At 33.5% G+C, this 16074-nt stretch overlaps 1 protein-coding gene and 2 long non-coding RNA genes across 4 annotated transcripts in view; 1 reads left to right on the plus strand and 2 right to left on the minus strand.

Moving 5' to 3' along the window:
- The window catches only part of Cad99C (cadherin-99C), a 269753-nt gene that overhangs the window by 157688 nt on the left and 95991 nt on the right, over positions 1-16074 (plus strand). For both annotated transcript variants that reach the window (XM_065347422.1, XM_065355009.1), the window contains exons 4-5: positions 5860-5971; positions 15675-15719. In XM_065347422.1, the coding sequence (XP_065203494.1) occupies positions 5884-5971; positions 15675-15719 (133 nt within the window). In that variant the 5' untranslated portion in view covers positions 5860-5883. The remainder of the gene's footprint in view (positions 1-5859; positions 5972-15674; positions 15720-16074) is intronic.
- Positions 9063-10432, minus strand: LOC135833503 (uncharacterized). Its single transcript, XR_010556472.1, has 2 exons — positions 10203-10432; positions 9063-10127 (listed from the first exon to the last, which is right to left on the minus strand). It is a non-coding gene; the product is annotated as an uncharacterized LOC135833503 (long non-coding RNA).
- Positions 13451-14931, minus strand: LOC135842526 (uncharacterized). The gene is made up of 2 exons (XR_010558140.1): positions 14641-14931; positions 13451-14531 (listed from the first exon to the last, which is right to left on the minus strand). It is a non-coding gene; the product is annotated as an uncharacterized LOC135842526 (long non-coding RNA).

Genomic DNA, 16074 nt, shown 5'->3' on the forward strand with positions numbered 1-16074 from the left:
TACTCGTATACGTAAAAGTAAATATATTGTACGTAGGTACATGTGCAATGACTTCACGTAACGTCATCTTCGTATATGCTCAGCATTGTTTACATGCGAAGCTACATATTTAGACACACGTGAATTGTTGCAGAAAAAAAGATGCGAGAATTTTTTTTTCTAAAAAAAAAAGTACCAGTATCTTTCGCAGTTGAACGTTAGGTATACAGAGTGTTACACGCGGTATGCAATGTACTTAGTCTCAGTCTCGGGTGCCATATATACGAGATCTATAATTTACCGGTTCGATTCGACTGTAGAATGGTAAAGTAAAGGATTGCATGATAGCCAGTTGTCGCCACGCAGACTGGCGATTTGCGCGCATATATTATACACTTTGCTTGACAAACCGGCTGGCCTGTGCCTCTTTTCTCGATTGGTGCAGAGCTACGTACGTACATACGAGTACACGTAGGTTGCATTGCCCAGCTTGAATTTTATTTTTTATTTCCCCTCCTCGGTGTTTTAAAAGTAAAATTATGTTAACTGTGTTCTTTCTGCCAGTTGAACCGGGCCTGGGATAGTCCAGTGCGAATTAATAGATCTTCGATGGAGGCGAACCCGAATCTTATTTGGAGTGATTCATGAATCATGATTTTTCGACTTGCACAAAAATTAGTAGATTTTCGAATTGGTTAATATTTAATGGAACCACTACCCTGCGCTGCTCGTGCCATCGATGGTAAAATTTACAATATGTCTATACCAATAGTGAAGAGATTAAGGAGTGAATTGGCGTGGTAACCTGTTCGGAAGATGATTAGATGTTGTTTGAGGGAATTAGAACGAGGCTACTTTTTTCAGTCTTCGCCCCACATGTGCTCTGTGTGATAATCTAGCTTGCCAAAATACTGAAAATTGGTGCAGGCCGTATTTTTGGGTCACTGGATCCATTTCAGGAATCCATTTTGCCCAAAACCCAAAACTGGGTCTCGGGGAAGTATTGAAATTTTTACAAAACAGCTAACGGGTAACCCAGGAAAAAAGGGAGGGCTACAATTCAAAATTTTCAAAAAAATCGTGTAGGGTATCAAAAAGTATGTTTTTGAACCTCCTGAACAAGTTTTCTGAAGTGATTTTCACTAAATTGTTGAAAAGTAATCCAGGGCGAGGAATAAATTCCAAAATTTTAGAAAAACACCGTGTGTGCAAAATTGTTTGCTTTTGAACGTCCTGAACACATCTCTGAAGTTATTTTCAGAAAATAGTCGATGAGTAACTCAGAAGAGATATGTCAATATCAAAATATCACGAGAAACCTATTCAAATTCAAATTCAAATATTTATTGCAGGTCACAGCTTTCGCGGCATTTACAATGTCATATAAAATATAGGTACTAATACAGATAGGTATCAATAACATGTAGCATACAGGCCATTTTTTCAATGTTACATACATTTATAGAAGGGTTTAAAATGATAAAAATTATTGAAAATGGAATTAAAAAAGAAAAGAAATACATAAATGAAATAAAATAATGAATAAAATAAATTTCTGAAGTTATTTTTACAAAATAATCGAAGGTTCAACTTGGAGGAGGAGATCTAAAACTTCAAAGTTTTCCACAACGTGGCTTTAATTTCATTATAAAGTTTTGACTTCATTTATCAAAAGTTTTTTTACTTTTTCGTATTCAAATTTTATCCCAAAAACTGCTGAAAAAAATTCCAAATGACTTACTTTTTTCGAAAAATTGCCTACAAAACCTTGCTTTTTTGCTAAAATTGTATCTAAAAATCTCGCTTTTCTTTTTGCCAACATTTTCCTCCCCCCTCCCAAAAAAAGTCGCTTAAAAAGTTGCAAAAAAGTCGCATTTCTTGGCAAACAGTTTGTCGACAAAAATTGCAATCATTTCCAAAAAATTTTGCCTTTTGCCAAAAATTTACACAAATTCAGCTTTTTTCCCTAAAAATGCGATAACTTGCCAAAAAGATTCACGTGTTCGCTAAAAAGTTTGGCTTTTTGGCAAAAATGACTGAAAATTTTCGTTTTTTTTTTCAAAAAATTCCACAAGGACTTATTTTTTTTCAAAGATTGCTCAAATCTCGTTTTTTTTTACCAAAAATCCTCTCTTTAAGAGTTGAGAAATAGTATTATGTAGTTTTAAGGGGAAAATTTGGAAGAAACATTATTTTTTGTCGGTAATTGCCAAAAAGTTTTGCTTTTTGCTAAAATTGTGAAAATCTCGTTCGTACCTATTTATCGTTTCAATTTTTTTTACATTTTCAATTGAAATGTTCTATTTTTTGTGATTTTTTTCATACATTAGAATATTTTTCTCGTTTTGTAACTTTTTTGAAAAAAATCAAAACAGGCGATTTTTTGAAATTTTTTGATTTGTTTTCTTTAAATGCAATATTTCCCTAAAAACTCAACTCTGAAGCAAAAATATCGACTCTTCCAAATTGAATTCCGAGAAACCGACTTTTCCTCGCCTTTGACAATTCCAAGTTCCTTTTTAGGAAAGAAATTTCTAGAATGAACAGGTGGGAAGAATTTTCTCCGCAAAATTACTAATTTTGAAAAATATTTGATACCACTGGCCCCTGTGTTTGGTTATGTTACGTTTCATGTCTTATTCAAAACGAATCTGCAGAGAAACAATAAGAAACAATAACATGATTTTATGTTCAAAATCTTGAGCAAAAAGGTACGAAATAAAAATTTTAAAGGCCATTGTATTAAATTTTTTTGAGATTTTGTAAATGTTTTTCTAACTATTTTTTTCAAAAAAAAGTTCAAGTGTGAAATTCTTGAAAAAATGCTACTTTTGAGTGTAATAGAAGGGAAAGGGAGGGGTAAATTTTATGTTCATTGAAAAAAATATCTGAATCTAAAAAAATTATCTAAATTTGAAATTTTAAAAATTTGTGAATACCTACCGTGAAGGCTTGATGGGGGGGGGGCAATGTACACAAAATATGTGAATCGAAATTTCATGTTGAAAGTAAAACGAACGTACGAAAGAAATATCAATTTTGGGGTCTTAAATTTTAGAAGATACGTACTCTTTGTGGAACCTCCAGCATACGAGTATTTCAGATTTTTCTATACAATTTTTGAATCTCTCCGGTAGGTACATGAAAAAATTGGGGCTACTAATTTATCAAGTTCTGGATTATTTTTGACCTGTTCAACGAGTTTGTCCACAATTTGAACGATTTCCAGGCAGATACCTCGAATGGGCTCTGTTAAAATATGTACTTGATAAAAAAAAAAGTACGAATACGTTCTCAAAACAAAATAAGCACAGTCAAAAAACACACTCGAGGTGTCCATTTGGAAATCACCTCAATTGTGAATTGATTCGTTGGCAGGTCCAGAGTGATTAGCTGAGTACTGGGTCGTGGAAGTAATGGCGAAATAGTGATTTTGAAATTCGGTAGTGAAATTCGGTATCGAAAAATGACGATTTTTGGTATTTTTGTCTGAAAAGTAATACTTTAAAGAACTGAAAAACGTGTGTTTTAATCTCATAAAAATATTTGAAAAAAAAACGAAAAAATTCAAGATTGAGCACTTGAGAAAAAATAGTGTCCAAAAATGACGAACTTCAAAACATCAAAAAGTTAGAGGGGGAAGGGGGAAGGGTAAAAAATTGCCTGAAAACATTTTTCGAATGTGTAAAGTGAAAAAATACTGATTTTTGCTTGAAAAATTCTTGTCGAGAAAAAGCCAGAACTATAGATTATTAGCTGCCCAAATTACCCCCTCCCACAGCGTCTCTTTTAATTATTTTTGTTTCGAAACTTCTCAAATCAGTGCCATACGATAATCTGCATTTAAAAATAAATAAAAATGAAATCAAAAGTGAAGCAGATCGGTCATTAGGTTGTTGGATGGACATTGGTTGAAAAATTACTATCGCATTGATAGCCAACTCCTCGTAGACCATCGAAAGACACGATTACGTGTCCAACTTGTATGCTAATAAATACAATATTCTTGAACATTATCCAAACACGTTGGGAGCCATTCGTAGAAACCGAACAAACTCCTGTGTACGCGTAACAACTCTATCCTCTGCCAAAATCGTATATCTACTTCCATCAGTCCCATCCGAAAAACCGGAAGCTAATATTTTGTACTGTTACCAAAACTGGTGGCGTAATAATGAAGATATAGGATATCAATCTACTGTATTACCAATAATAGACACAGGTACAATGCATGCAAAGAAAACTGGTTCATCAATCGCAATATCCAACTCGAGTATACTCATTACTCAAGTGTATTTTTTTGCATTGAAAGAAAATATATCTAGGTATATAAAAGTATGAATTTCTGAGTTCAGCATCCTTTCATCAAAATGTATGCTACTATAATAGCCGCGGTATATTGGTCATTTATTTTTGGAGAACTATACGTATACGGAGGCCATATACTCCAAGTCACGAAATCTGTCGAAATAGGTTACCAACCAACGGAGGATAGGAATCAACCCAGTTTAACCACTTAACACTCGCGATTATCTCTTGAAAAAAATAGCAGATTTTGCGGCTTACTGAAAAAAAAATTGCCGTTTTTCGTCACGTTTCGAATTTCTCAGCAAATGGCCAAAGCAAAACGCTCTCGGGTCTTGGAATAGGTAGAGGTACCTCTACCTTACCTACGTACGTAAATGACAAAATTACCGTGTAATTTAAGCATCAGAATTGTAATAACCTTGAAGGTGCCTTGTCTATGGTTGGTGGAAAGTGATACCAGCGCATACACGTTAATAACCTTTCGTCTCTCGAGTTATCATCAAGATAAGCGTAATTTAATTTCTTTTTCATATCGAAAAAAAAAACGTATTAGTGGCATAGCATGGCAGGAGGAGGAAAAAGGAAGAGGGAAACAATGTGCGACGACTGGACTGGACGAGCTTTCGGCGAACTCACACGCTGTTCATGTATATGGAAGAATGCGTCCGTAAGATGTGATTAATAGACGAAAATGTAGTAGAAAATGTCGATACGTCTCCGGTTTATTTGCATATTATTTTAGAATGATGGGGGGAGGGGGAGGTTTGCTGATAATTGAATACGGAGGTTTTCGCGCGCTCTTCTTAAACACCGTGTAGCGTACCTGCAGACGACGATAATTCATCGAACTTGCGGTAATAAATTAAAATCTCGTTATAAAATGACTTTTTATAGCGTGATGTGTCTATTTGGAAAAAAAATGTGGAGCAGAAGGGGGCAGGAGGAGTTCAAAGAGGACTTAATCGATAAACTTTTTGACGGCATCGGCAGGTACAAGGTATTGTTGTGTACACGCTTCGATTACTTTCAAGTCTTCTATACTACGAGTATATAAGGTTTATTAAGATGTAATCGTAATTTTTCAGTATTTATTTCGCAGCATGCGACCAAGTACGAGTATATTGGATAGACTTGTCTCATCCACTCTCCAGCTCGAGTGTCCGAGACTTGCGATTTTTTTTTGGTGTACTCGGGTTAATTTGGTACTCTTCATGTTTGTACTTATGTATGTCGTAGGTACTGACAATTATTGAGACTCGAGTAAAATATTTTACGACTTCATTATGCAAATGTTAATGGGTAATGGTTGAGAATTGCGGATGGCTCTGTGTAGTGTGTACTGTGTACCTCTAAAGATCAACAAATCATTGGTGTATAAATTTCGTGTATTGATATTGTATTGTAGGTATTGTGTTGTATTGTAATCACGTAATGTTTATAAGGAATATCGAGCAGGCGTAATTGAAAAATAATTTATTGAAGTTTGTTTTGTTGTATTGTACGTAGAATATTGCAGACGATACACGTACCCAGACTAATCGAGTCGTTTACCTTTTTTTTTTATTTTTGCAGATGTGAAATTCATATCAATGTGATATGGAAGTGCGAATTCGTTCCTTGACCGCTGCCGTTGTCCTGGTGTTTTTGGTATTGCTTCAGTCGCAGAATGTTTATTCCAGACCCGGTAAGATTATTTAGTTTATGCGATAAATATAAATTCGTTCAAAATTTTCCAGTGGAAAAATTACCCACTGACTACTGTGAGCTATAAGTATATCTATATTTTTATCGTGACCATTGCGTAGAGGCATGCAGACGGGGGTTCGCCCCTCTCCCTCCCTGAGAATTTTTGGGAAAAGTTGAGAGAGTTGGAAAAGATTTGGAAGAAGGTATGAAAGTTGGTAAACATCAAAAATCACCAAAAAACCATCGATTTTACTTCTCGATTTATAAAGTTTCAAAATCTTTTCCCCTCGTTTTGCTCAGGCTACCTAGATCATTGTACCTATTTTCTCTGATCAAAGTACATATGAGGTTATAAAAATTGACTCCATGCATCAAAATAGTGTGAATTTTCGAAAGCTTATGAGAAGTATTGTAAGTAATTTTCTGAAATCTATTGGTAGAATTCGAAACTTCAAAAACAATGAATATCAACTTTTTGCCTCAAGAATGATATTTTACATTCCAAAATTAATCATCAATTTTTCACCATTTTTGCCCTCGCTTCGCTCGACTAGTTTGAATTCTTCTGCACAGATTGTCAAAAATTTCCACGAATGGAGAACTATGACTCGAGAAATTCCAGAAACATTACCAAATCGATAGAAAAATTCAAATTTTTTATTATGAAAGCGTGGGTTTTGAAAATTTAAAATAATTCGACATTTTTGTTTTCAACTCTCCCTTCCAAAATTTGCTCAAATCATCTCTGGCTAATTATTTGATAAAATCTCTGAGAAAAGAGGGGAGGTTGGAGGAGTCCGGAGTAAAAAGTTTGGAAAATTTGACAAAAAAAATGTTGGGAAAATTTGTATCTTCCCCTTAAAAAAACACTAAAAAAATTTGCGCCCCCCCGCCCAAAAAAATAACACTTCAACACGCCTCTGGCACTGCATATTATGAACCTTTCATAATAATTCGATTTTTAAAAAAAATCAAGTTCCGAAATTGATTGAATTTTTAGTCACATCACTCTCATTTATTTTCTCACTTATTCTCCTTTTTCAGAAGTCAAGGTGTCACTCCACTTCTTCTCCCTCCCCTTTTTCGTGTTTCCCCTTAATTTTCGGACCTTGAAGAACACTGTAGAGTCCTAGTCCGAATCACCACTTTTCGATTATGTACTAAAAATCAAAATGTCACACTAATTTGTATTTTTTTTTTATTTTAAATTTTGAATTGGGGAAGAGGTAAAGGTACCGAGGGGTTGTATTAAAAAATGGGGCCTATTTTTGGAATTCTATACTTGGGGGGCTCCATACTGGACTCCTAGTGACCCTAAATTTTTATCGTCGAAGAGTATGAGGTCAGTTTTCTTTCAAAACTTTATTTAATGTTCACCTTGAAGAACAGTTTTTTAGTAAACAAAATTTGAAGAAAAAAAAACTTAAAGTAAACAAAAGGATAAAAATTGAATTAATCCATGAATTAAAATTAAAATTTATCAAATAAATTGAAAATTGAATAAAATTATTTTTAAAAAACTACATAAAAATAAATAAAAACTAAATTATATGAAAATGAAATTAAAAAAAATTGAATTGAAAATAATTACTAAGTATGCATAGGTAGGAACTGAATTGAATCTAAAACTGATTATTGAATTAAATAAATAAGTAAATAAAAATTGGATCATATTTCAGAATGACAATTTAAATTTAATTTACAAAAAAGTAAAAATTGAACTGAACAAATTCAAAAAATTTAATAAAAATTTAAAATTAAATAAGGTTCAAAGTTGATTGAATTAAATAAATAGCTAAATTGAACAAATGAATAAAAATAAATAATCTAATAAAAAATTGAAAGAAAAATTAATAAATGAATGAAAATTGAAATCAATAAATTTCAAGATGAAAAAATAAATGGTGAGAATAATGTTTGAAAAAATGAAAGCAGGATCAAGAATTGCCTTTTTTTGATTAAGTATGTACCCAATTGCCATGGTTATGACACTCAATCAATCGGGGGGGGGGAGAGGGTGTCAAACATTTTAAATTTCCTTAAGGCGAAATTCCTCAACTTTTCTGATTTTCCAGGTTTTCCTGAGAATAAACGCCTTGTCTTTACTGAAAAGAAGTCCATAAATACACTTTTAACCAAATTTTAGGTGTTGAATAAAATTTTTTGATTTTTGACTTTCTAAAAATCCAAGTGGTTTATTTTTGCGAAAAAGATCGACATTTTGGTAAAATTTATGTTTGATTTATGCCTTTTTTTTGATCTCTCGAATTAGTTAATGGTAGTTTTAAGCCCTTTTCGAACCTCTACCAACAGATTTTTAGATCATCTAGTTTCGGAAAAAATTGTCATATAAAAAAAACGGAGTGAATTCCAGGATCGTTTTTTCTCCACACAGCACATACGTAAAAATATAAAAACTTGCTGGAGGCTTTAAAAAGAGCCACAAATCACCACCAATCGATTTTAAAGGTCAAGAATGAAAGATGAACCAAATTTCAGCCTTTTATGTGTATTGTGATTTTATCATCACCATATTTTAATTTTATCGTAAAATTTTGGATTTAGAACAAAACGAAGTACACCCAAACCGGGAAATACTTGAATTCGGCCCTAAAAGAAGTATTCAGCACTTGTGAACGTGCATTTACTTGCTCGTGGCTCTGGTTCCTTTCATCTGAGAACAAATTTTCGAATCATCTCATTAATGATTCAAGTTTTCAACTTCCCCTTCAAATGTCGAAATAGGCATCCTATTCTTGTTTTCAACACATAAATAGTAGATAGATATGTACTTCTGTATCCATAAAGAATGACTGGCATCCTCAATGACGACTGACGAGGCATCCTGTGATACATTTTATCAGAAATGACACAGCGACATTGATAATGATGATCATGGACGTCATCTAATGCTGAATCACATCAAAATGTCAGTTTTCGAAGGCCCTATCATGTTCTAAAGAACAGGTATCATAATCTGTGTTTGGGACGTTCAATTCAAGTTTTCAGAGTGTCAGGAGGAATGCGCTTATAAAATCCACCCCTTCCGATTAAAATTGCTCTAAAATGAGCAATAAAAAATTTTTGAACTGAGCAATAAGTAACTGTATTTGATAAAATATTTAAAATTTACATCTTACAGCAAAAATCATTCGAACAGAAATAAGGTACATTTAGTTTGACTTTGGCAGTCATTTAAGAACAAAAATCTTAATTTAAGAAAGTAGGTAGGTACTTAATACTTATATAACTATTCGGTATCATATTTAATAAAAACCAAAGGTATATTTTTTAAAAGTGAAACATCCTCCTATATATATCCCCTCCGCAATAACGCCAATGCAGTATTTTAGATAACGAACGATATCAAATTTCCAATTCGCTTCCTTTTTTCCACTTATGTCGTATACATATTCAGAAACAATCAACGTAACAGAAAATACAGCGAGCATAGCGATAAAACGAATTTGAGAAGTGAACTGCATCTGTGACTCGTCCTTATGCGAGCGAGTCAATTTTATCGTATACCACAACCAGACTAATACTGAGACAAAGTGGCCCGCGTAAATAATTCTCAAAATCGTGATTTCTGTCTGAAATTCTCGTACCCAATAGTGTTGCGGTTGTGAGGAGAATAATATCGAGAGAAGTAATACGGGAATGCTTACGCTTAAAGAGCAATTAATACAGAAAATTTTCATATCGGAAATAGTCGTTGCTTTTTTCAAAGATAGAGCAGTTCTACGAAAATACAGACATACGTCTACGGTAACGATTAATTTGAAAATTGTTATCGTTAGCATTAGGTACATCATGATGATGATTCCGTAGATTGAAATTTCCATGCTGTAGTCTCGATAAAATCCACCTAGTAACTCGGTAGCCGCAGTCATCGTAAGCAAATGAAAGTAAAAGACGAGTAGAAAATAGCAGTATACGGTGAGGTATTTCATTACCATGCTTTGCTTAGCTCCTTGGGTAAAAAATTGATAAATATGGGTCAGTAAACAGATCGCTGAAGGGATGCAGAAGGCAATGATCAGCCATTTCGATAATGATTTCCATGTCGATGTCATTGTCATTGCTGGATTTGATTGTGTTGCGGCCTTCTTACAAGTGCAGTTTTGAAGTGTATATGCCTCAAGTAGGTATACCTATAATACGTACGAGGTGAATTTTAGAAAAATAATTAAAAATTAGCTTCGTAATAGAAATTTGTAATTACTTACGAAGTTGTGGGATCATATTATCACTGTGTTGATGAAACTTTCATATTTCACGTTTTCAGTTGTCGAGTTATCATCAAATAGGGTCTTTAGATCATACGAGTATAACATCGAACTGCGCGTTCATTTTATGATTTTACCAGTGAGCGTTCATTTTTTTTATCGTTGATGTCCCGAGAGCTCGACGGATGCGCTTATCATCAAAAACTCTATTTTTATGACTAATGAAACAGCTTCCATCGATTGTTTTTACCTCTTTTGGGACGTGATGCGATGTGGTGGCTGAAATTCGTGGAACTGTACTTTCATCTGAAATTAATCTGTACTTGGTGTGCGAAAATTATCTGTTATTATTTTTTTTCATGCCCCTATAGTTCCAAATTTTAAATGTAGGGGGACCATGGTAGTTCTTGATGATTTGATTTCTGTGTTATCTTCATAATAGTTAGCTGTTGAGAGATAATCTTTGTACCCTACCTACTTACCTACTACTTTATTCACCACTCAGTGCTCATAAACGTGGACTTCGGTGACATCATTTTATTGCGGACAGGAGTCAATATTTTCTAAATTATTATCTCGTCATTTTATGAAAGATTTACGTCATCATTACGTTCATTTAACGTGCTCTTGATTAAATAGTCGAGCATCTCCCTCGCCATTTTTTTGTAGCGTAAAAACTACGCTTTTATAATTTTATTTTTCACTTTTTAAATAATTTTTCGTGATTACAAGAAGATGTGATCAGGAGGAGGCAGTCTAATAATATGTATTAGTTTCACACTTCGGAAATCGTCTCACCCAGAAAATTCAACTCAAACTTTATCTCCTCAGCTCACCTCAGTGTGGCCTTTATTTTAAAATTAGAATTTTATCGCTTCTAATTGTTGAAACGATTCAAGTGTTTGGTCAAAATATGAAATCCTGAAAATTTTATTTAAAAAAAAAAATGATTATTATTCCAGCGATATCTCAAGCTCCTCTCCACTTTTCTTATGCAGATTCATTGGAAAGAATATAAAAACAGGGCTTTTTCAGCATAATGATTTTGAATTTAGTATTTTTATTCTAAAAACTTGAAATATGTAATATGTACATAGTAAGTAGGTATGATTTCTCCATTGCAAATACACTTTGGATTCCAACGGGCGTATGAGAAAGGAAGGGAGCAAAACATTGAAACCAAAAAATATGAAAAATAATGATTTATGCATAAATTTTGGTGGTCTCATCGTTGATTTTTTTGGCCTCGAAACCTCCGAATTTGTGTTGGGTGACCATTGTAATAATTTTTACCTCATGGAAGCTCATTTGGAAGAGGAGAGGAGGGGGGGATGTAACTCTCAAAACATGCTGAAAATTTGCCTCTGAAATTTGGGGTATGAGGGGTTTTGAAACCAGGTCACTCGAATTGTTCAATTTCTATGAATTTTTGGGCTTCTTATGGGCAAAAAAGTGTTTCGAAATTCGTAATCAAGGCCTTTGAAAACTCAACATGGCATAGGTCACAAAAATTGTTTAATTTTTTGAGTTATTGTGGGCCGATTGTGAAGTTTAAGGAGCTCATATAGAAAAATTGAGTCGAAATTCGTAATCAGGACCTCTGAAAACCTAACAAACCATAGGTCACTCAAATTTTAAATTTATTCAAAATTGGAACCTTACCTGTTGAGGGATTGAGAAGACTTATACCAAAAAAATATTTTGAAATTCGAAATCAGGACCTCTCAAAACCTAACAAACCATGGGTCACTCAAATAAAAAAATTTTCTTTTGAAATTTTGACATTATTGTGAGGTTGAGAGGGCTTATATCAAAGAAATATGTTGAAATTCGAAATCAGAACCTCTCAATACCAAACAAACCATAGTGTCACTCAAATTAAAATTTTTTTTGTTGAAATTTTGACATTATTGTGAGGTTGAGAAGGCTCATATCAAAAAAATGAGTTGAAATTCGAAATTAGTATGATACCTGTAAGACTTTAAGTACCTAACAAATTTTTAAGGTACCCGAATTTTCAAGTTTGAAAATGAATTAGCAACCGATTGTAAGATTTGGAGAGATTGTATTGAATGACTAAAATAAATGCCTGTGAACATTTCCCTCTCCCGAATTATCAATTTACGTTTCATAACTTCTCTAAACCACCCACTTTTTCAGGGAAAAAAGTTTTCCCGGGTTCCCAAATCATGCTTACCCCCTCCCCCTCTCCGGACAGAGTCTCAAAAAAACAAAGAAAAATCAAAAATAAGAAACAATGGAAATATGTTTTGAAAAATTACGCAACTGTGTGAAAATTTATTTTAAACATTTCCTTTCTCGATCACCTATATTTATGAAAAATCTCTTTCATTTCATATTTTTGTCCTTTTTCTTTATGGAGGGAGGGGGAGGGAATGCTCGTTCATGAAGAAAGACCAACATTGCATCGGATAGAGAATCGTTAGAAGTTTTTCTTATTTCGATTTGAATTTTTTTTTTCAAATTTGTGGCCTGAATTGTGTAAAAATTGATTCGAATCACGAATCTCGAATAAAAACACACGATTAGAATCGTGCCCATTCCTACTGTTATTTCCACCTTCATAATAATATATTTTGTGTTTTTTTTTTTCATCTTTTCAGGGCTTAGTTCAGGGAGATCAAAATGACTGAGGGAAACTAGAAAATGTTTTTCTTTGAAAAAAAAAAAAAGGAAACATTTCATCGACTTTCGTCTTATTTCATTTTTAAAATTTTTAAAGTATTTTTTTAGGGGATCAGAAATGTTTTTTTCTCAAGCAGAAATTTATTTAGAAAAATTCTGACGCAGAAATTGAAAATATTAAACAAAAATTATTGTATCGCATTTTAATATTTTTTTTTGAAACTTTGGAGAGCTTTCGTTACGATTTTATTTTTAGTTGAGGGGCTAAAATTTTCAGAATTTATTTCCCTCTAAAATCCAACAACTTTTGAGAACAGCAGCGAAAAAAAAATCACTGAAAAATTCTTGTGAGCCTCAAATTTTGAAAATCTTCAAAAATTCGCCCATTCAATTTTTGTTTTGTTATTGAGCTCATCAAACGAATACTTCGATCGTATTTGAGGCACGCAGAATTGGGGAACTCAGATGGAGGGGAGTTAGATCGACTTCAAAATTTTGAAAAAGCAGTAAAAATTTCAGTAATTTGTCAACTTTGAAAGGGCGTGTTGCTCTCTGCCTTCCTCTTATTTATCCTAATTGTGAACAGAAACACACTATAGTCATAAAATTTGAGAATGTTTATTACTTAAATATCAAAAATAAAACTTCATCGTAAAAAAAAATACAAAACTATATTTCAGTTCGAATAATATTATATGAGTACCTAATCACAAAATACTTAAAATATCTACCGAAATTAGCTCACTAGCTGTTTGAAAATTCATCAAATCTCCATTCCAATACATGATACCCTTTCCTTCCCTCGACGTCATCCACCTATACTCGTAGTAACAGTTTGAAACGTATCCTTCTTGAACGTAAAACACACCCCGATAAAGCACCCTTCCAGAATAGCTCCGAAAAGATGAGCGAAAAAATAAGGCCTATCTAAAGGTCGATCTCGCCTTATTTCCTTTTCATCGTCGATTTTCGCAAAGAACAACTCAGCCACGCCTATCACAGTGGAAAACCCTCCCAGCAAAATTAGGAGACGTATATGCAAAGAGAACTTCTTCCATAACTCAGTTTTATTCATACTCGATAGCCAAATATACCAAAATGCGCCAAAAATAGGCACTAGACGCACAGTGCGAATAATTCGAATCGCCCATATGTGGGGTTCGTATTGATACGCTCGTTCTGATCCCGGAAATACAAACACCATTAAAATTGTATACGTTAAAGGAATCAATGTACCGAACAGACAATAAATTAAGAATTTCGTATTTTGAGAACCCGAAGGTCGATGCAGAAATAGGGCGATTTTACGAAAATTCCAACATAAGTCCATAGCGACGATGAATTTTAAAAAAGTCTTCGTTAAGATGATGTGTATCATGAATTCGAGTTCGATTTCGAGTCGTTCTTGACTCGGGTCGAGCCACATGACGAACGAATTGATGTAAAGAACGAATAGAAAAACGCAGTAGTAAGTCAGGTTCTTGGTGGCCAAGGTTTGCGTGGCTTTGCTCGCGAAAAATTTGTAGAAGTGGATTAGTAAGCAAATGGTGGAAGGTACGCGAACTATCCTGATGATTAACCAAAACGAAGATGCGACCGTTCTTGAAGTCATCGTTGAGTTTTGTTCTGGATTTTTTGTACGCTTTTACGTATCCCATGGGGATTATCTTGAGATATGGAAGTCTATAAGAGAAAAGCACACCCTAAAGCTTAGAAATTATAGGATAATAATACAAGTGTTAATGTTGAGTATGTACGTATTTTGGAAGTATTATATTATAATATCACTTACCAAATTTTGAATTTTGTTTGCTGATGTTGCACTATTTTTTCAAAACACTTTTGAGTTGCAATATTGGTCAAAATGATATATTTTGATTTTAAACACATTATTAGGTATAAAATTACGTAAATGAAAATTTGGATGTTTAAAATAGCAAACGAGTTATTCATGGCTAATCGCGTAAATACTCCTAATGAATTTTTATCAATTTCCCAGAAAGCCCTCATGAAGAGAAGAATTATAACGTGATTAATCGCATCATACCTACCTGTGTAAATCATATGTAGTATCCTATTTACCTTGGCTTGTACTTAAAATCAATAAGTAAACAGAATTTTACTACGAACGTACCATTGTCCATAAATATATTTACCTACCTAATTTATCTATCCGAAAATGAAATGTTGATATGAACAAAATCCTCTTTGTAAAAAAATAAATTCGCATGTCCAAGCTGAATAAAAAATCACTTTAAACTTTGCGAATGATTAATTAATCAGAATGAGTCATCTGTATAAGGTAATTACGTGACGTTGGTCGCGAAAAAATGATTACTGAATGTGGTCACCTGTTAGATAGGCCTACTCGTTTTAGGACATCTCACTTCTTGACCTATGTATGAGGGGAGGAGGAACGAGGAAGTTGAATGTCGTACAAATTCAAGATTGAAGATAGCGGGTATTTCCAGAATTTCTCCAGCTGATTTTTGAACATTTTTGAACATTTGAGCAATGAAAAATAATGTAAATTAGCCCGAACGAAGACATTTGTTTGGAGCACTCCCCAACTACACCCCTTAAAAAAAAGCCCGAACGAAAAATTTATTAACTTATTTTGAAAAGTAAAACAGCATCATTCTTGATGCAAGAAGTTGATTTGTCTGGTTTTAATATTTTTCAAATTCGAACAATAATTTTTTACGATGTTTCATATTGTAAAAAGAGAAGCTAATCAGCCCCAACGAAGCGAAGGGGATAGCTTCTGAAAATGTGGGTCGATTGCCAATCCACTAATCGATGATTTATTTTGTTTTTTTGTTCCAGGTGAGTTCAAATTTTTGTCATTGAAGCAAGAGAATTTGGTGATGAGTAAGTAAAAAGTTTATGACTTTTGTGAGGATCTATCAATGATTTTTATTCTATGATTAAAATTCAGTCATTGAAGTGCTTCCAATTTCGATTCAACTTGACCGAAAATTGATGACTTTTAAGATAAGTGTAGAATTTTGAAAAAAGTTGTTCGCTTATTAACTAACTCTATCGACTAAAGTTTCAGCTGCCCTGGTTGGTTTTTTGATTTTTGATGAATTTTTGATTTAAAAGAAAAGCATAAAAATGTTTATAAAATCGATCTCGTGGGCAGGAATGAAACTAAGGGGGAGGGAGGAGGTAGACCCCCCCCCCAGTTATAAAATTTTGAAACGTAAATAAATATAGGTACGTC

This window comes from Planococcus citri, chromosome 1, assembly GCF_950023065.1.
Source record: "Planococcus citri chromosome 1, ihPlaCitr1.1, whole genome shotgun sequence".
NCBI classification, from domain to species: domain Eukaryota; kingdom Metazoa; phylum Arthropoda; class Insecta; order Hemiptera; family Pseudococcidae; genus Planococcus; species Planococcus citri.